The sequence below is a fragment of the Cervus elaphus genome, chromosome 9 (genome assembly GCF_910594005.1).
Source record: "Cervus elaphus chromosome 9, mCerEla1.1, whole genome shotgun sequence".
Taxonomy (NCBI): domain Eukaryota; kingdom Metazoa; phylum Chordata; class Mammalia; order Artiodactyla; family Cervidae; genus Cervus; species Cervus elaphus.
In genome coordinates, this window is record NC_057823.1 from 32,977,939 (window position 1) to 32,999,577 (window position 21,639).

The 21,639-nt window shown below is 31.9% G+C and overlaps 1 protein-coding gene across 1 annotated transcript in view; it reads right to left on the reverse strand.

Annotated features, from left to right (window-relative positions):
• Positions 1-996: 996 nt before the first annotated feature.
• Positions 997-21,639, reverse strand: part of SNX2 (sorting nexin 2) — a 58,197-nt gene continuing 37,554 nt past the window's right edge. Inside the window, exons 7-15 of the mRNA XM_043912266.1 lie at positions 18,874-18,952; positions 13,182-13,257; positions 12,121-12,234; positions 11,776-11,869; positions 10,167-10,372; positions 4,419-4,562; positions 3,216-3,296; positions 3,019-3,090; positions 997-1,481 (exon numbers count right to left, since the gene is read on the reverse strand). Coding sequence (XP_043768201.1) covers positions 1,431-1,481; positions 3,019-3,090; positions 3,216-3,296; positions 4,419-4,562; positions 10,167-10,372; positions 11,776-11,869; positions 12,121-12,234; positions 13,182-13,257; positions 18,874-18,952 — 917 coding nt within the window. The 3' untranslated portion in view covers positions 997-1,430. The remainder of the gene's footprint in view (positions 1,482-3,018; positions 3,091-3,215; positions 3,297-4,418; positions 4,563-10,166; positions 10,373-11,775; positions 11,870-12,120; positions 12,235-13,181; positions 13,258-18,873; positions 18,953-21,639) is intronic.

Genomic DNA, 21,639 nt, shown 5'->3' on the forward strand with positions numbered 1-21,639 from the left:
TTCCGATTCAGTTTCTCCTTGTTCTTAAGACAGCAAACATTATTTTGCATCGTCCAGGATTTTTTCTTTTCTGTTCAATTCATCAAGTCTTTATTATTAACCTATAAGTATCAGGTATTCTTCTAGGTTCTAGGATTATAAATATGAACAATACCTACAGGAGGCTAAAAATTTCAACTAAAATAAGTGGAAGCAAACATAGCCTGAGGATACTCTGCTATGTTAACTGTGTTCAGTAAGCTGTTAGAAAAGACTCAGTCACACGTACATCTTACCCTTCCAGAAGGGAGATACAATTGTTAAGCCTGAGAAGAGGAGCATCTTTAAGAAAAGCCTGATGCTAGTCACAACTTAAATTTTCATCAACATTAAGGATTATGTAACTGCCATGTAAACATGATACAGAAATAGGTGAGATGGCTGCCAAAGACAAATTTCACTTTACTTCAAATTTTCTTTGCACTACCATTGGTTGTTCATCAAATAACTGGGTATTTTAAGCACAGCACTTTTCTCTGTCAATGATGACCACAGATGATCTTTTAGCTTAAAACAAAACATAAAGGCAAGGTAAGGAATAAATTAAATATATGCAAAGTCTTAGACTTTGAAGGTAATAGAAGATGAGCAAAATCCATAGGACCTGTAACAGAAACAGATAAATACTTTTTTAATTGTTAAATTGGGCACTTATAATAGGAAAGGATAAAAAACAAGCAAAGACAACTATTACTCCTTTACTCAAGACAAAAGCATTCCCCAAAGTTGAACCAAGAGATTAATGTTCTTTGGTTTATGATGATTTTGCAAAAACAAAACTTAATTAACCTTCATTTAGTGACTTAGTAATGAAAGAGTTCAGCTTTTTTGGTCAATTAAAAAATTAATGATCATAGCATCACCTAAATACATCTAAAAGAAAAAGTTTCTTTGTATTAAAATGCTTTCAAAAGATCTCTAATATGTTTACATACCCAAATAATTTGTTACTAATACTTCACAAGGAATATCATTTTATTACTGTAATCACAAAATCATAATTTCTGTACAGGAATGTATAAGTGAACATTAATCAATGCATTGATAATTCACTTCATAAAGAGGGTGAACACACTACAGAACATACTGTAAAGAAAAAATATTGTAAAATTTTCTGGCCTCGCAGCGCACTTTTTAGTGCAAGTATTTAAGACACAATAGTGTTCAATTCAGCAAAGTATTGCAGAATGTCATGCCACAGTCCACTTAATTCAAAGAGGGTCAGGACATGCAGCTTGTAATAAAATGTCAGAATATATATTTATAAAAAACCACATGTAATTCATAAAATATATAGTGGTTTATTTAGATGGTTTTTAATGATTTCACTATGGAATTCTGCATAACTGGAACAAGCATCCAAGATCTTCTTAACAGGAATAATCTTCTTGCTAGGCAATGGCTTTGGCCTCAGGTAGGAATGCCTCCCAGTATTTTATCAGCTGTGGATGATAATAAAAGATATTCTTATAACCTGTCATATATATATAATATATTCCATGAAGCATTAAAAAAATCTAGCTAACAATAAATAACATTTACTAAAGTCTGATTCTTAAAGGGACCATCTAAATTCCCTTAAACAGCTTGTCAATATAGTTTTTAATTATTTAAAAATATTAACTATTCATGGCTAATTTCAATTTTTGTAATAAAAAACACAATTTAAAAAAATACCCAAAAATTTAAGATTAATTTATGCAAAATTGTATATATAAAAAGTTTTGCTAGTGTAAACTATGTAAGGTTACCTTAAATAATAAAACTGCAATGAGCTTTTCCAATATAAAGTGATAACATCTCCTAATTCAGAGGATATTTACATTTTATGTTATTGCCAGCCAAAAAAGAATGATTAAAAAAAGAGGGAAGAAAAGAAAACATCCAAGCAAGAAAGGGAAAAAGAGAGACTGGAAAGAATTATTAGCTGTCGGTCTTTCCTGGATAGTCCAGAAAATAGTACAGATTGCCGTGAAAAGTTAACATTAAGTTTAAAACAATTCTTTTAAAAACAAGCTTATATAACCTAATTTTTACATTTAAAAAATCTGACTTTATGAACTAAGTACTTATATATTTTAAAATATATTAAAAAAATTGAAGATACAATGTCATCACCTAATTTAAAAATTTAATCTATTACATAGCTTTAAAAGAACTGGGGAAGAAATCCTTCTGTTCAAGACATTAAGTAATTTGATATATTACTCAAAGTTACATAAAATACACAGGGGAAAAAAACCTCTATTATCTTGTTACAGACTATACTATAATGAAAACCCATGGTTTTCTCTATTTAAGGAGACAAATGCCACTTGTGGTATACAATCAACGTGAAACCCACACAAACTAAAGCAAAAATCAAAACAATATTTTTTTAAAAACCTTCAAAACTTAGTTTTTAGTTTAAGTTCTAGCTGGTATGAAAGAGAACTTACTATAAGAATGTATTTAAACAGCTGTGATCAATAGAGAAATAAAACTGGGAAGACAGAAAAAAGGAAAAATAGTATAGCATGTTTCTCAAAAGTCTAAAATTGAGAAACCTATCTCTCTCCTTGGGGTTAGGAATAGAGGCAAAAAGAACTTCAAAGTGAAAGTGTTAAGTCGCTCAGTCATGTCCCACTCTTTGCAACCCCATGGTCTGTCCATGGAATTCTCCAGGCAACAATATTGGAGTGGATTGCCATTTCCTTCTCCAGGGGATCTTCCCAACTCAGGAATCGAACCTGGATCTCCTGCAATGCAGATTGTTTACTACCTGAGCTACCAGGGAACCCCAAAAAGGACTTGAGGATTTCCAGTTACTTCCACTATACCATTTTCTTTTCCATTTGCTAGCTTTGATTTTTTCTACTCCATTTATTGCTTCTGAAGTTTAAAAGCTCGTTTCATCGGTTATCATCTTTAAAATAAAAAAGTACATCAAAAGCAAGTTCTAGAGGTCTGTAAGTTGTAAAAAAAAAAAAATTACCTTACCTGTTGTTGTGTTTGTACTAATGATTCTAAGTACTTGATAATAACAGTTTTAAAATCTTTCACTCGTTCTTTCTGTTAAAATATAGTAAGTGGGGGAAAAAAGCTCCATTAGTACAAAACTAAATTTGATTTTAACCACAGTATCACAGCAAAATGTGCCCACGTTGTTAAGAAAAGCATAAAGTTACTATACTTGCCTCAAATCGCCCCACTTCTTTTCGAATCGTCTGAGAGATCTGCTCAAACTCTCTCTCTCCTTGCTGCACTTTTGCCTCCCACTGACAAAAACAAAAGGTGCACATTTTTAAATCTTGCCTGGGAGGAATCATTAGAACTAGCTGTCATGACCACTCATTTAATTTATAATGCAATGCCTAAAAATCCTGAAAGCTCACCACTGGCAAGACCCAGTTTGGCGTCACTCAAACTTGTATCTAACTTTCCAGGAGTGGAAGTGCAGTATCAGCTTAATTTCCATTAATATTTTACTGTCAGATATAATCAAGATCAGGATATTATAGTGCTTAATGAATTACAATCTCCATATCTTAATTGAGATGAAAAAGATTTCGAATATAAAGTTCACCATCAAATAATTCAGCAGTGATAAGAATATAATCCTCTCATTTCTTTATACAACTAAATTATTTCAAAATATATAAAAAATATTTGCTTAATTTCAAGAAGACATGGTCATCACAATTTATATGCCCATGGAAATCATTAGAAAAATTAATGTGACATACATTTAGGAAACATTTTTATGATGGTGTAATGTCCAGACTAAAAAAAAAAAAATTATGCAATTATGGTCTAGTGAAGAGCTATTAGTAAACATTAAACTCACTACAGAAACAATGAACGCTGTGATCAGTGACCAATGGAACAGCTAGAAATAAAATAAATGAAGAGTTAAGCAATGGAAGGCTCCTCCCCACTATGTGACCGAACGGGCACGCGCTCCGCGGAGCAGGCCCCTCGACTGTAAGTGAAATAAAGGTTGTCATACCTCTTCAATTTCCTTATTGAAGCATGGCAAGAGAAGTGTACACATTGTAATAAACTCACACAGATTTGCTAGCAGACCATATATAGTACATATATGGGGGGTAATACACAAGTCACTCTCTGAAATCAAAGCATCTCAAAAGAAAGGTTAATTTAAATGCTTTCCCTGTATGCTTCTTTATCCGTTCCATAATTATGTGAAAGTAACAAAAGCTGCTGGAGATTTTTATGATGATCAAAACGCTAAAATAATTCTAAAACAGTTTACAAATTATGAAAAAAATTGCTAGGTGTAGCATGGTTCAGAAAAAAATTTATGAAAAATTATGCATATATGAATGACTTATGGAAAACTTGGGTAAAAGATAAATAAAGCATTTTATATTAATCACCTCTCTTATTTCATTTTTAGCTTGTTGTATTTTATCTGGTTTGTTAGCAACCATCATTTTTGCTTCAGTTTCACGTTTTTTGAGCAAAGTAATTTGGGCATCTTCCCATTTCTGCCAGCATTTCACTCGATGGTCAAACACACCCTATAAATGAATGACATAATATTATTAACTGGGAGCTAACACTGAAATTCTTTCAAAATACCAGAAGTGCTACATACTGAAAACAATAAAACCAAGTATTTATATGCTATTCTTTATACTAAGATACTGAAAATAAACATGCTAATATCGAAGGAAGTAGATTTCCATACTCATTTACATAAAAATAAAAACCCACCCATAACTGGATGAAATATACAAAATTCATTTCACTAGACTGGAGGGTTTAAAATGTGGCCTATAACAAGGTTTCTAACAGAGTTTTATGCCTTGAAGAAAGACTTTTTAATAGGAAAATGCTGGTATCATATCAACAATTGAAAGTTTTCCTACTAAAATATCAAAAGCAGATGGAAACATCAAAAGTTTTGGAAATATGTCAGAAAATTGAAAATAGTAAATTGGAAAAGCTGTAAGATAACAAAGTAAAGTAAAAATGTAGTGGAAGAGATTATCAATAGCAAATAAAAGAAAAGCCAAACAATTTAAAGGTATAACAAAATGGGGGATGGGGGAAAGAGAGAGAGTCTTACACAAGATGAAAAGGGCAAATGGATGTATGTATCTAGTATGCAGAACCTAATGAAGAAATAGACAAAAAAAAGAAAAACAGAAAAATCTAACCCACTCCATGACTTCTTTCAAGGGGTTTGGCAGAGCAAGAACAAGTTAACAGAAATAAGACAGTTACTAGAAATTTCTTTAGAAAAACAAAAAACTGATGGACAGGATGGAATACAACAGTAATCCCTTTTCTAACTGGATGTGGAGGATTTTGTTTTTTATTAATTGAATAAATGAATCAAGCATTAATAGGTGAAACAGTTATTTTCATTTATTCCAAGTAAAGCGTTCTGGATCAAGAAACAGTAAATTAATAAATGTTTTTATAAGAACTTGAAGAAGAAGAAAGCACCTAGATTGTGTATTTTCAAAATGTAGGCTTTGGAAAAAATCAAATTTGGATTCAAATACTAGTTTTGTTGCTTAAAACTTTGGGTAAATTCCCAAAATACCCCAAAAATTGGGTAAATTACCCAAAGTCAATTCATTTAATTTCTATAATCCACAGTTCTCTCATATATAAAAGACGAAAATGAGATCTAGATTTATGCACTAGAAATAAACTGAAAAAAGTATATAGCATGCACAGTGACTTAACCTACCAGATGTTTAATAATTAGAAGATACTATTATGGCTTACATATAAGTAACACACACACATAAATGTAGTTGATTAACTAGATTTCTACTAGAAGTGCACATAATAATAACTTAGTAGGCAAAAAAATAATTGGACTGTATTTAGAAAAATACTAGTACTGTATTTGTATATTATTAAAATGTGGGCAATAATATTAAAAACTCCAAGTCAACCGAGAGTTCTTAAAGACCATACACATTTTAAGTAACCAGGACAAGAGACATCCTAGACAAACTGGTAAGTTAAAAACACTCTATCTATAGGCACTGAAATCCATTTTACTAGATTTGTCATCTCATGTCATTTTTCTTCTCTCAGCAGTGAGTCTGAGTGTCCTCTTTGCTTTTCTTGTTTAAAAGACCATATTCGCCTTAAAACATTTCTCATTATGAATTAATTTTGCTTCAGTCAAATTAAAGTGGGCCAAAATCACAAAAGTAACAAATCTAACACAAATAACATTCCAAAAGTCACTATCATTTAAAAGAATCAATCCCTGTGCCTCACCATATACACAAATTTTAAAAGTAATTTAAAATTTTAAGGCCTAGTTTTCCTTTAAAGGGACAGAGCTGTATCAGCTCTTTATTTTTAAATTCCTCTGTTCAATAACTAAATTTATTATTTAAAATATTTACCAATACAGGGCAGAAACGAACTAAAAAGCCCTTTAATTTCAATATTTGCTCAAGTTCTTAATATATATCAACGGGCCTTTTCAATGGAAACTAATTTGGTCTCTGCCCAGGTTATTTCATAATATTCCAGAATCATCACATGTTTACTGTGGAACAGATACAGGAACCATGATAAAGGCAAAACGATTAAAGTCTGGTTATTTTGGGGAAAAAAATTAATCTTAACTCCACAAAAATTAACTTTTTCATTTGTCTTTCCACCCTTCTAACACTAGAATATAAAGAAAGAATCAGAACCACACTTAATCTTCTAAAAATGTGATCTTAAAAATAAAATTATTGTTGAGGTTTGACAGAAAACAACAAAATTCTGTAAAGCAATTATCCTTCAATAAAAAATATATTTAAAAAAATCAAATTATAACTTAATGTATGCCTCTGCATGGCAAGATACTAATCCACTCTGGTACAATCAGTTTCATCTGTAAGAAGGAAACATTTAGACTGGTGATTCACTTTAGACTCCACATCCCTGGCGATTTTATGGTACCTATCTGTATGCAAGCTAGTCTAAGTTAGATAAGGTTGCAGTTGTGAAGCAGTTTTCCTAGCCAACCAGGAAATTTGACACTACAATTTTATTTTTTCCCATTTTAATTTAATTAATACCATATTCCAATTCAGTGAATCCAAAAGTATGTGGCCCAGATTCCTGGAGTCCTGAAAGAATGCTGATTATATAGACAAACAATGAAGATGCTAAACTCCTTGGGGAATTCATCTATTGGCTTTTTAAAAAATTACATTTTATATATTTTATACATTTACTTTCAGAGTAAGAATTCCTTATAAAGAATTCTAGTGCTGAAAACACTTTTTGAAAACTACTACCTGAATTCCTGACCCTACTCTAGAGGTTCACAGGAGGCCAACACATGAGAATGTATGTAACGAGTTTACCATTTAATACATGTCAGTTAACAGTACTACCCAAAATGTGGAGTCCCAGATGTCAGAGGCTGTACAAAAGAGGAAAACAGGAATTTTCTGGCTTCAAGGGCAGAACTGGGGAGTATTTTCAGCAGATGAACTTTATCTCTTTCTTTAAGACACCAATTTCTCCTGTTTTCAGCACAGTCACTTTAATTTTAAGCTAGTTCTCAAAGTACTTTAGCTTCAAAATTACCATCATTTTGAAAAATACTCTCAATGCAGATAGAACAAAGGGCTAAGTAGTATTAAACAGCTATCAGAAATCAGTAAGACAAAAAATTAAAAGAAAACTGGGCGAATGACACAAACAGTTCATAGAAAAAAAGAAATGCAAAAGGCTTACCGTTTGTAAAAGTGCTTACATTCACAATAACTAAAGAAATTAAAAGTTATACCTCTTTAGAGAGTAACACGGCAGTGATCATGGACATTTAAAATTCATATATCCACTGGTCAAGTAATTCTACTTCTAGGGATTTTATGCCCAAAGAGTTATTATCAAAATACTTAATGTTAGACTGATCAAATAATTCAAGGTCTATCTATATGCTAAATGACAGAATATGATTAACCATTTAAAAGATTAGAAAATATATTTACATAAACTGATAAACAGATCTCTTAGAAATGGAGTGGGTAAAAAAAGCAGGCAAAGAACTGTGCATATAGTATGCTCCTTTTTGAAGAAGGAAGAGATAAATGGAGAGAAAAAGGTGGTTGAGAAAAAGAGATAGAAGGAAAAAAAAGAAAATCAGTTTCATATACATGCATGGCTAATTCTGTAAAGACACCTCACAGTATTTGACTGAGGGAAGAGAGATTAGAGGTCTTAGGTAGAAAAGAAATTTACCTTTTAGGGCTGCTAGAATTATTTTATGCACGTATTACTTATTGAAATACAAATGAATTAGTTTAAATTTAAAAACAAAAGATAAAGATCATAAAAATTACCAAAAAAATTATGTCATTCATAATTTCTCAACTACGTTATGAAATTGAGTTGGGCTAGGTTTCAGTAGAAAATCAATCTGAAACAGCTTAATGTATCTTAACGTATAACTTGACCACAGACCATACTAATTTAGTATTTCCCAAAGGGTGTTCCATATATGTGAAAGGACATTAAGTGGAAAAGAATTCCTATTCATATGAATTTGAAAGCCTCCGGATTAAACAAAGTTAAATGTCTATTTCATTTTTTACTACTAGACAGTCCTGAGATTTATTAAATGCCCACACTGAATCCACAAGACATGGATATCACAAACATTATCTCAAAGACTTAGTTGACTGTGGTACATATTTCAGTGTAAGCGTTCTGCAGGAAACATTCTGGGATGTGAATATAACTGTAACTTCATGAGATGCAAAAATGCAGTAAGAAGGCAGAGGCAGTATGAGAAAAGCTGTTTTTGAAGGATGAGCATCCATCACACAGACGAACACTGAGAGGGAGTCTTCTCCCAGGTAGCTCTTGTCAGCATGTACTACCTCTCATAATAGACAGTGCCAAGTGTCCCTTTTTGAACCCACAGGTTTTTTCTGGAGGTGTTATTCTTTTTAACAACAGCTCTCATGCTAGTGGGAGTTTTGGAATGAGGTGAGAGTAGGTGGCAGAGAAACAAGAACCATTATCTATAAACTGGACTTCTGTGTATCACAAGTTGCCTAGTTAAAATGAAGTATACTCTGATAACTGTCTATATTAACATCTTTAAATAACTGAAAAGAAAAATTAACCACCAGGAATATAAAGAGTGACATCTAAGAGTAAATACAAACAAAATTGGTAATTTAGCAAAACCAAAACCTAAGAAGGAGCCTCTATGAAGTGCTAAGAACCCTCTAGCAGTAACTGTCACTAGCCTGAGAACAGAATCATCTAAAAGATGAAATGCATCAATGTTCTGATTATAGATGAATACCAATTTGATCAGACTTAAGATGAAAAAATTTTGTGTAAGAAAGGAAGGAACAAGGTTACATTAACTTTCTAGATGTTTGAATTCAAAGTAAACTTCCAGTTCCCCTTATTCCATGATAACTAATGTTCATAACAATACTTTAAAGAAACCATCAGATCTTAAAAAGTACATTCCAAAATATGTAACAGACAAAGTAACAGTTCAATTACCTGAATACCCGAGATATCTGTAAAAGACTAATTTTTATTAGTTAACAGGATTACTTTCCCAGTTATTCAGAAACTTAAGACTGCTCATCCTTAGACATTACAACTTGAAAACACAGTTCTTCATCTAATCTAGTCCCATGTCATCTATAAACACACGGTGACCACACAAAATATTTTCTTATAGTCTAAACTCACGCTAAAGTCACTGTTAAGTATATTCATGCAATAGTCGGTCAGTTCTGGTTTTGTCTGACTTGCTGTAACTTTACTAATGAGAACAGAGTCCAGCCGGTAGCTTCAGCTCATGCCAGAAAGAGTAAACTAATGCTATCAGTTAGCTGCAAACTTCTATATGTGAATATGTAAGTATGTATGTACTGGTTTTACCGTATTTGGCACCCTTGGATCCCTTAAAAAACATCAATTCTGTCTATGGTACTAAGTCATGGGGAAGAGAATATTAAGTTAGGAATAATCATCTTGAAATCATTTTATAGATACTAGTGTAGTATGTAATTTACATATTTAAATGCATGCCTAATAGGAAACCATATTCTTCTTATAAGCAAAACACTGAAGTATGAAAAATTCAAGGAAGATTACAAAATAAGGCTTACTTTCACTGCAGCAATAAGACGAATGTAGTCACTAAGTAGTTCTGAAAACACATAAAAATCAGCAAAAGCTTGTTCTTGATGTAACTGGTCTATCTTCTCCTCAACCTCTGCAAGCTGAGACAAAGCTCTAGATAGAGCAGTATGATCTTCAGAATTACCTAACATGGCAGCACTTTTAGCAAAGGCAGCTGTGTTGGCTGAAAGTTCTGAAATAGAAAAGTATTCATTTAGTGTTCACTAGTGAAGTTCTTAAATATTGCATTGATATTTTATATTCTCTTTAAATTTTATCTATTTACAAACTGCTCAAGTATTTTAAAATAACACTGTAAAGCTCCAATTAAAAAATAAAAAAATATTTTAAAATAATAACATAAAAAAAGTCATTAAAATGCCTTGGGCATGTAAGTGTCAACTGTTCAGAGCTCTACTGAAAATTTAAAAGTACACTGCATAAACTATGTTTAAAAATTTAATATAATAATCTCCCTTCCCATTCTCCTCCTAAGTGCTTCTCTGTATAGTCCTAAAAAAGACAAAAAATAAATATTTTTATATGGAAAGCACTGGGAACACTCACAATTGATTTGTATTACATTATATGGCCTTTAAACATGTATTTATCATTGAAAATAACAATTCTTATGAGATTATTATTTAGCTCACAGGAAGAAAGCAGGGCAAAACTGTATATATAATTCACATAAATTCTATTCTTTTTTTCTTTGTGTGCAACACCAATGCTTAGTGATATATTAAGAATTTTTGAATGTGATCATTTTAAACACATCAAACAGAAAAACAGATGTCAAGAACTAACGATTATTTTGCCTGGATTTGCTCTGTTCCTCTGCATTTTGTAAAGTTCTCTTAAAGAACCATAAAATGTTCCCTAAGAGAGGATATAAATAGCAAAAACTGTTATAAACCACTTTCAATAAGAAATATATTAGTAGATTTTTGTAATTGCTTTTTTTTTTTGCAATGTATTACTGATAATGGCACTTACAAGTAATAAATTATTTACTAAGTGGTTTAGAAAGTGTTCTAGAAAGATAATTACTAAGTGTTTCAAAAAGATAGTTCTAGAAGTCATGTATTCTTTAAAAATAAAACAAAACCAAAAACACCTCACAATGGAATAAAAAATTAGAACTCAATTTTTTCATGAATTTTAAACACTCCCCTTTCTGGGTTTTTAAATATTGTGGTTGAAAAATAAAGCAAATGCTTCACAGTTCTTTAGGAAATATAGGCACAAAACTACATTTTAAAGACACATTTCAAATATCAATTTTTGAATTTTATTCTTTAATTATTAAGAGTTATCAATAAGACATCTTCATTTATTCAGTATAAGTTTAACAAAGAGTTAATAATCAAGCAGTTTTAATCTAAAATTCAAAATATACTTTTACACACCTAAGATTTTTCTCCTTCTAAACTAGAAGATTAAAATACAACAAAAAATATTAAGTAACAAAGTTGAAATAGAAAACATCCTCTTAAAACTATTCATTTCACAACTTTAAAATAATCAATTTTAATAAAACTTAATAAAATATCTGAATTAACTTACAGTGTTAAACATATAAATAACAAGACAAACCTTTTCTATGACAGACCAAGGCTTCAACACTGGCATGAAGTTTCCTAAGTTGCTGATCCAGATTTTCAAATTGCTGCTGCTTTTCTTCAAACCACTAAGAAAAAATGAAAAATGGAGCTAATTTAGCCAGAACAAACCAGTGTAAATTAGGTTACCAATAGCAAGCTACATTCCTTGTTTTAAGGCAACGAATTAACCATGTATAACCATGGTGGTCAACTGATGTGCTGAGAACTAAACTCAATAAGCAAATTAATATCCTATTTTCTACTTGTACAGCTTTAAAATGCAATTGTTGGGCTCATTAATTCATCTCATTATTCAAGTCGAAAAATCAGCTCTTACTGCATCCGATTCATTCATCTTGATTGTCATTTTGTTGACAGCGTCGGCAGCCTTGTTCACCATCCTCAATATTCCTGCTCCACTCAGAGCCTGTGTATTAACTGCTCTAGGCAGCTGGAATTGAATGACAAATAAGGGCAAACAAACCGGTTAAAAGCCTAGAGGTTTAACTGGCCACAAAAGGGACAGCTCCCACATAACACCCCCGAAAAAAAAGAAAAGAAAAAAAGGAGGTTGTATTTTCTTCACTCTCATACATTTCAATAGTGAGATCTAATTTCTCAAATACACTACTTGTACATTCTCAAAGGAAAACTTAAAAAATAGACTTTCCATTTGTTTTTCTTCTGCACGTTTACATTTAGATGGAACAACACTCTGTTTGTCAAAATATATTAAGAAATTGCCAAGCACCTTAACACTGGCCACCTGTTTGCTAGCAGATATAAACTGTTTAAAAGGAGAAAAGGAGCAAGTCTTGAGAAAAATCTCCTTATGCTTAGTTAGGGCTGTGCGATTTGGATTTTTTTTTTTTTTTTTTTTAACAATTCTGAAGTTCAAGTAGATTAAAAAATCTCATACGGTAACAATTAGAGGACAAAATGTGCCAAATATAAAGATCAGCATGGTTATAATTAAAGTTCTTTCAAATCACACATTTCCATTTCAAAACCTTAATAAGACTATTAGAATGTAGACATACAAACCCACATTCAACTATCTCTAAAATGAGGTCGGAATAAACTTATTTCAACACAATGCCTAAGCAATGACTTAGGGTATTCAGAATTAGACTATTTGTAAGCTTTTCTTTTAAATCTGGTTTTAATATATTTCAAGAAAGGGAATAATCATCCTACAATTATTGATATGAAGAAGATATTATGATATTGCTATGAATTTAGTTAAGTAATTAAAGCACTAAGCAAAAAAAAACCCACATTGTTTTAATCCATTTATTAATGCAGCTGTTTGCTGAACACCTATACTTATATAAATTACTACACTGATAATAAAAAATGAGAACATTTACATATAAAAATTTAAAGTAGAAATGGTACCTCCGAACTTTCTAAGAACTGCCTTAAATCAGGATCCTGTAGTAAAGTTGGATGCTTTACTGTTCTTTGAAGATACCTAGATTTAAGAATAAAATGCTTTTATTTATCAGTAGCATCTTATTTTAAATCTTATTTCAACAAAAGAATATTTAAAAATTTTAAAAAGATGCCTTCTGTTTGCTTCCTATCAGTTTGCTTTCACTCTAATTATGTAGAATTTTACAGTAATTTAATAATTAAAAAGCTTTGCATTCATCTTTTGAAAATTCATAATTATGTAAAAAGAGGCATGGTAGGGGGTAGGGGTAGGAATGGGGAGAGGTTAAATTACTTACCAAACTTCTCACTGCAAAGTATTAGAGTTAGGGTACATATGTAACTTCATCAAACAACTCTTATCTTTTGGCAGGTCAGTATGTCCCCAGTCACTATTATATATATTCTAGTAATATATATATTACTAATTAGTCCAAACTATTTTTTTTAATTGCCATCATTACCAAAATGGAGAACAGCCTACCAATTTTTCCCCCCTTGGCAGTAGATTTAAATAATCAAATCAGTTTTCATCCTCATTTGACAAGGACTAAATTTTTTTCAATATTTCTATTTCCAAGGTTTTGCTATTTTTGATGTTTTCCTTATACAACATCACATAAAATAAAAGGTAAAGAGAAACATCACTATTAAATCACTATCAGTTTACTTTAGTAATTTTCCTTTATGAGAAAAGGTCAAACCCTGTCATTCATAATAAATTACCAATCTTTCTTTCATAAGAAAAAAAACTCCACTATTTGAATCACTGCTACTTATCTAATCCCATTTTTTAAAAATTGATCTTTCCCTAGATTAATAATTACATACAGTAATGTTTCAATTATAATAAGTTGCCTAACAGTTAATATGCCTTTATTCTATTTATTCAGAACAGATTATAGAATATGCCTAAGAGTTTCTGGGGGAAAAAAAAAAAGCTCAAACGTTAACTTCTATTTTTACATATTTAAATAAAATACCATATTTTTTTTGGATGCTTTTATTTATTTATTTTTCATTTATTTTTATTAGTTGGAGGCTAATTACTTTACAATATTGAAGTGGGTTTTGTCATACATTGACATGAATCAGCCATGGAGTTACATGTATTCCCGAATACTCACCATATTAAACTTCATGTTAAGTCATCAGCTCACATAAGAGGTCATTATAATAGAAGTGGTATTTAATAGATACGTACAATACAATCTACACTGGTTTTAAAAAATATTTATTTGCTGCTTAGTTTATAAAACTAAAAAAAAAAGTACAGTAGGAACACTAATCCTGTAAGTTTGAGAAATGGTGATATTTTTCCACTGGAATTTTACTTAAACAATTTTAACACTGAAGTTCTCTGGTACTACTCTAGCTGAGTTATTAAGTTGTTTACGACTGTGTGCTGTTTAAAAGCAGTTTGCACAAGTTGCTCATTTGAGTGCACACAACAGCTGGTAAATAGCAAGCACTTAAGACATTCATAAAATGAACAAGCACGGAAGACAAAACATCTAGTACACAACCTTCAAGAAAAATTGCAGTACTTCAAACCTAAATGGAAATAGTACTTATATTCTAAAATAACTTTTTAAAATGAGTTCTAGTGACAATTTTTGAGTGAGTTCTATTAAGTGAGAATACTAGTCTCATGCAATATTCCAAGAAAAAGAGTGTTTCTATAACCAACAAAGTGTGAAATATATTACATACATATTCCTTTAAGATTCATAGTGAACAGCAGCATATTAAATGCTGTGAGAAGTACTGCAGGAAAAAGATTTGGTTTAACTTGATAAAGCCTACATTAATAAACCTCAGACAGTAGATTTCTTTTTTCATCTTAAAACATACTAGCATTTTGAGGAATCAACGTTGAAAAATTACGTTCTAGAAAAAGACAGTAAAACTTTCTTAGGGGTTATATGAAAATAAAGAGTAATTAATCACTTTAAAAAGGCATTAAACTTACATAATGTTAAAATTAAGAAAAGAAACATAAAACGGATTTTTAGTTGATTAACCATTTGTAACTACACACCAATTCAGAATTAAGGTCAGAGAAGGTTATAGATGTGTAGAAGAAAGATAAAGAGCAAAAACGAATGTAGGAAATAAAATGAAAAGAGGTACTGGGAGAAGAACGAACACTGAAGGAACACATAAATGAAAGATGCTTGGAACTGATGAAAAGTAAGTATCAGACTCTACAAGAAGTGATCAGAGTTAGTTCTTAAGATTTGTGCTAAGGATCAGTATATTTACAATCACTAAGGGCTTTCAACTGCTTCCCTAGTGGCTGAGATGGTAAAGAATCTGCCTGCAATGCAGACCTGGTTTGATGCCTGGGTCTTGAAGATCCCCCGGAGGAGGAAATGGCCCACACTCCAGCATTCTTGCCTGGAGAATTCCATGGACAGAGAAGCCTGGAGGGCTATAGTCCATGGGGTTGCTTTCAAATTTCTACTTACTTACCAAAACAGATAAAGCAGGTTATACAAAATGCTTGAGAGAAACAGAGTTAAAGTTATTTCTCTTGCTTTAGACTCAAACAAATGTGCTAACAAAGACAAACCACAAAGGCACAAAGAACCTGGGTCTCTGATGACATTCATTTGTTCCTTCAAGGAACCTATCTTGATACATCAGTTACTGTTCTGAGTACTCAGAATGTATCAAGGAACAAAAGAGAACAAGATTCCTTTCCTACTGAAGCTTTAATATCAGAAAAAGAAGACAGACAGCAAATCATAAAAATTATGTAGTATGAGGTAACATGGCAAATGCTGTTGAGAAATGAAAGGACAAGTAAATGGGATCCGTGAAAGTGAAAGTTGCTCAGTCGTGTCCGACTCTTTGCAACCCTATGGACTATACAGTCCACGGAATCCTCCAGGCCAGAATACTGGAGTGGGTAGCCTATCCCTTCTCCAGGGGATCTTCCCAATCCAGGGATCGAACCAGGGTCTCCAGCACTGCAGGTGGGTTCTTTACCAACTGAGCTACTAGGGAAGCCCGATGGGATCAGTGGTTGATGCCAATTTAAATAGAATAGGTCAGAAAAGGTGATACATGAATGCCTGAATTTTAAATAGGTAATGGAATTAGCCATGCAGATACCCCAAGAGCAAAAGCTTTAAAGGAAGTGCTACAGACGGTAAGGGAGTGAAAACCCAGGTGAGAAAATACCTGGGATCTTTGAGGAGCAGCAAAAAAGGTGAGTGTGGCCTAGAGCAAAGTGATCAAGGAAGATATGAGATCAAGTACGTAACAGAGTGAGCAGTGCATGTCATGGAAGATTTTATAGGTCATTATAAGGATTGTGGCTTTTATTGAGTGAAATGAGGTGCGTGTATGAGTGGGGCTGATTCATGTTTTAAAAGAGTAGAGGTACGAGGATGGAAACAGGGAGATCAACTTGGAGTCTACTGAAGTTAATTCAGACGTTTCAACTAGGAGTGAACAAATGAAAAAACTGTTGTCCAGATATCAAAAGGAAACAACAGGATTTCCTGATGAATTTGATAATATTAAAATCTGCCTATCTCCAAACCTTCTGATATCAGTGGATTAATCAATCTACACTAACTGTTGAAGCTTTGCCAGCTGGGTTTTCAGGTACTTATTAAGATACAATTACATTTTTAGAGATAAGGAACAATGAATTAGGTTAAATAATTGGTCCAAGACCTCACAAATAGTGTGCAATGCATAATGGAGTGCAGGTTTCAACAGAGAAAGGATTCTAAAAGCTACTTTACATTTCTCAGTTTATATTTACAGAAGTATATCAATACTATAAAACAAACTCAATATGCTCGTAAGGTAACACATGAAGCACTCATAAAAAAAACCAAGTGAGCTATCTTTAGGATCCTTAGAAGATGTAAGTTTCCGCTTACTGAATGTGGCACAGGAGGAATGTTTGGGTTCTTAACCACTCCCTTTCTCTTCCCATATTTTAATACCAGATATTAGTCTTTTTGCTCAAGACAGTCATCTGGATTCTCAAAGTTCAACAAATAATTATGTAAATGACTACTAGAGCGTATATGAAGAAATACATCCTTGACCTGCCAGATCCAACTAGGTCATGTATCCCACAGAAATGCCTAAATGTTTAAATTTTAAGAAATGCCACAGAAAACTCACAATAAAAATCATTCCAGTTCCTCTGCTTCTGTATGTTTACACCTGTATTTTCTTTAGCTATCTTCTCTAATGTAGAATGAACTCATAATATGCTTTTTCACTACTTCAAATTCTACTAAGGTACTAATAGTATTTAACAAATAGTATTTACTAGTCAAGAAACTATCTTCACAAATACACTAGGTCAAGCTTCAATACTTCCTTAAAACTCTCCTCAGTGTTACATAGTGAATGAAGGTACGGTTTAAGTACTACACAATGCATTCAAGTTAAAAGAAAAGGTGAGTGGAGAATCAAATATGTCCTTGGTACAATAAATCTTCATTAAGTTTCTTATCAAGGATGTCATCCAAAATATTTCAAATTTACTCACAGGAAAACAGGACTGGAAAGGCTTCTCAAAAGGTCATGGTTATACTTTCATGAAGAACTAAGTGAAACCAAGGCAGTACATTATCTATCTTTATTCTTAAACATACTCAGTCTATGACTTCTTTCACAACAGAATCAATTCTAATGCCGAAATTAAACTTCTATTGATGCAATTTCCATCTTTTTCCAGAGTGACTGCTAGTCTCACAGACATAATCTCATCTTTTAAGTCTTCTCTAACATAAGACTTTAAGTTGCACACTAGCTCTTCTTATTATGAATTGTTTTCAAACCTGACTTTACTGTGGCATTTTCTTAAAATTGAAATAATTACTAAAACCCAGAACTATGTTATGTCAAAAAGAGTTTTAAAAACTAATATATACCCAGTAGATATATATTCTATTTCCTAAAAACTGTCCTTATCTACTCTAACCACTAATTTTAAGTCGAGAGAGAAAATAAAACAAATAAATTTGATTAAAATTAGAAACCAAAAAACTATGAAAGTAGCAAGTATTTTAAATCTACATAATTACCAACTATAAGTTGAACTTTAAGATAGTTTTGAACTTGTCTTCTCATATTTTCAGCATAGAAAGGAAGAGGTGTTAAGATTCTGGGAGTAGATTCCTCCCATCCATTGCTTTTTGAGCTGGCCACAATGAACACAAGTCTTCAAAGCTATAAGAAATGTGTCAGGTCAAGAAGTATAAAAGAAGGTACAGTATACATATCTATCAGCCTTTAACTATACAGTCAGTTCAAGCATTGACTAACACTTTTGTACACTCAAGTCACAATCAACTATAAAGAACTGAAGGAGGGAGCACAAACCTAAGTTTTCATTGCATTTAATAATATTTCAATATCACTATTCAAAAGGAAAATTAATGTAGATGAAAACAAGTATCACTTTGTTATGAGAATTAATAGAAATGGAACAAGTATACAGTACCATATTTTGTAATGAACCAATTTTCTTTAAAAAAGCTCACAGCACTCTTAAGAGTAACTGAGTGGTACTTCAGAATTTCCATACTTAATAATATACTTGTGCCACTTAGTGGAATCAAACTTATATTACTGAAGTAAAAACATATGAGTAATAAACATAGCTGATTAGAATTACCTTTCAAGAGCTGCTCTCCGTTTTTCTACAAATTCTGTGGATGATGAATCTTCTTTACCCACCTTGACCTTGGTCATGCCTTTGAAAAAATTGAATGAGATTCATGATTTTCAACTACTGAGAAACATTTTTTTAAAATAATTTCTGCATAATTTGGCTTCCCTGGTGCCTCAGAGATGGTAAAGATGGTAAATTTCCTGCAATGCAGGAAACTCAGGTTCAATCCCTAGGTCAGGAAGGTCCCCTGGAGAAGGGAATGGCTACCCAGGCCAGTATTCTTCTCTGGAGAATTTCACGGACAGGAGTCTGGCAGGCTACACAGCTCACGGGGTCACAGAGTTAGATGCAACTGAGTAATTAACACTTTCACTTTCTGAATAATTTAAAATATATCTGAATTTGACAAAAAAGTGCCAAAAATTATAACTAGTATCATACGTTTGACAGATTAATATATATACTTGGCAAGTACTTTTAATGTAAGCTATAAAAGAGTACAGCTAAAAGCAGAGGTTGAGCTATGTCTACAGTTTTCCAGTTTGGAATCCTCATTTTATTTGATATATATTATACTCCTGGTAAATTAAAATGTGTCTGCACTGCAATATGCATAATGGAGTTCAAATTCATGAGTTTAAGCTCACTTGATATTTTTATCTCTTATGAGCAATAATTAAAAGTCTTTACTTTTGATATTAGAAAAATAAGTGTAATCTGTGAATATGCTAAGTATTTCCTCTGCCACAGATTTTAAGAACATGTTCTTGTTTATTAATCATGCTTGGCTTTATAACAGCTGAAATAATGAGTTCTTTCACAGAACCTATTTGAATTTAAAAAATAAAGTCATGTGCAAATTTTTTCTTAGTTAATGTATTCATTTTTAAAAACTGATGGACAACATGAAGTTTTTAAAATGACTCCTTCTCTACTTGATTTTCTGCCAAGAACGTCACAGAACAACTTGTTATCCACCTTTAATAATTGCTCAGACTTTATGCACACATTTAGAGGAAACTAACTTGACTTTATCTTTTATTTAACTACATTTATTTTTCCTGCTAATCTCTTTATATCTTTTTTAAACTGCATTTTATATGGTTGCCTCAAATTCTCCCTATCTTTTCAATCCTTTTAATCTAATAATTGGTGGAAGGTTGAAGATTATTAGAGAAAAATATTAGTTTGAAACACAATAAACTTGGCGTAAAAATTGAATTTTTAAATTTTTTTTTCCTGGCTCAATGTTTAAAGACTAGTGTATCTAGTCATCAAAATGAGAAAAATTATTTTGTTTTTCCTCTTTTGATATATTAAAAACAGTTGTACAACTTAAAGCTAAAGAAAAAAGGATATTAATAATAAATAACTTATGATAAATGAAACAAGTTCACTACACAGATAATGGAAGGCCAAAGGATACCACTGCAACAGTTTAGAGAAATAAAATTATTAACTAGACTAGCAGTTCACAAAGCATGGTTAGAGTATCTGGAAGCATTCTGAGACCTTTTTGAGGAGTGGCAGGGGATGTGTACAAAAATCTATCTTCATAATACACCACGCTGTTATTTTTGTATTTTTCACTCTCATTCTTTCACGAGAACTCAGTGGAGCTTTCCTAAAGTTATATGATGTGTTGTATTACAAAAGACAGAGTGCAGAAGCAGATGTAAAAATAAAGCTATTTTATAATAAGCCAGAAATTAAAGGGATTTTGCAAAACTGTAAAAAACAAAAACTGAAAGCCATTCTTATCATTATTTTTTTGTTTTACAAAAATAGTTTTTCACAAAAACCTTATTTGGTAATAACAGGTTATGAGTTTATTATTTTTAAGTCAATTAATAAACACAATTTAAAAATTCTCACATGTCAGTATCAAGAGATGCAGCTCTAAAAGCAAAAGCTCTTTAAGGCCCTTGAATAAATCTGAATATACAAGGGGTCTTGAGACCAAAAAACTGAAAAACTATACTAGATCTTTGAATTTTAAAAAAGAGCAAGAATATAAAAATGTTTTTGAATATAATCAAGGTTTCAAAATCATAAAAGATACAGATAAAGCTGCTTTTCAAGTCAAATGTTTAAAGAGGTAAAAACAGTAACTTAGAGTAAAACTTATTTCAAATATATTTAATAACAATCTTATGTATATAAAAAATTGATTTAAATAAAAACCTATGACCATCTTCAAGATGACGGAGAAGGAGGATGTGCACTCAACTTCTCCTGAGAGAACACCAAAAATCTATGACTGAAAAGAAAGAGTGGAAAAAATACTACAAAATTTTAATGGTGGGACTATTAGAGGTTTTCCTCTTTTGTAATATTCTGCATATTCTTAACTAAGGCTTTATTACCTGTAAAAGTGAAATGTTTTTCAATGTTAAATTGAGGTATGTAATAAAATAAAATGAGTTTAAATAGCTCCTGTGTGAGCAAGGCTAGATCAAATCTTTCTGTACAATGTATAGCTGAGCACAGAACATCTCCAAGTTCTCAGAAAAATGTTAATATGCTAATAATATTAAATATTCTCTGAATGTTACTCAGTAATAAGGTACTCTGCTGCTGCTACTGCTAAGTCGCTTCAGTCGTGTCCGACTCTGTGCGACCCCACAGACAGCAGCCCACCAGGCTCTCCCGTCCCTGGGATTCTCCAGGCAAGAACACTGGAGTGGGTTGCCATTTCCTTCTCCAATGCATGAAAGTGAAAAATGAAAGTGAAGTCGTTCAGTCGTGTCCAACTCTCAGTGACCCCAT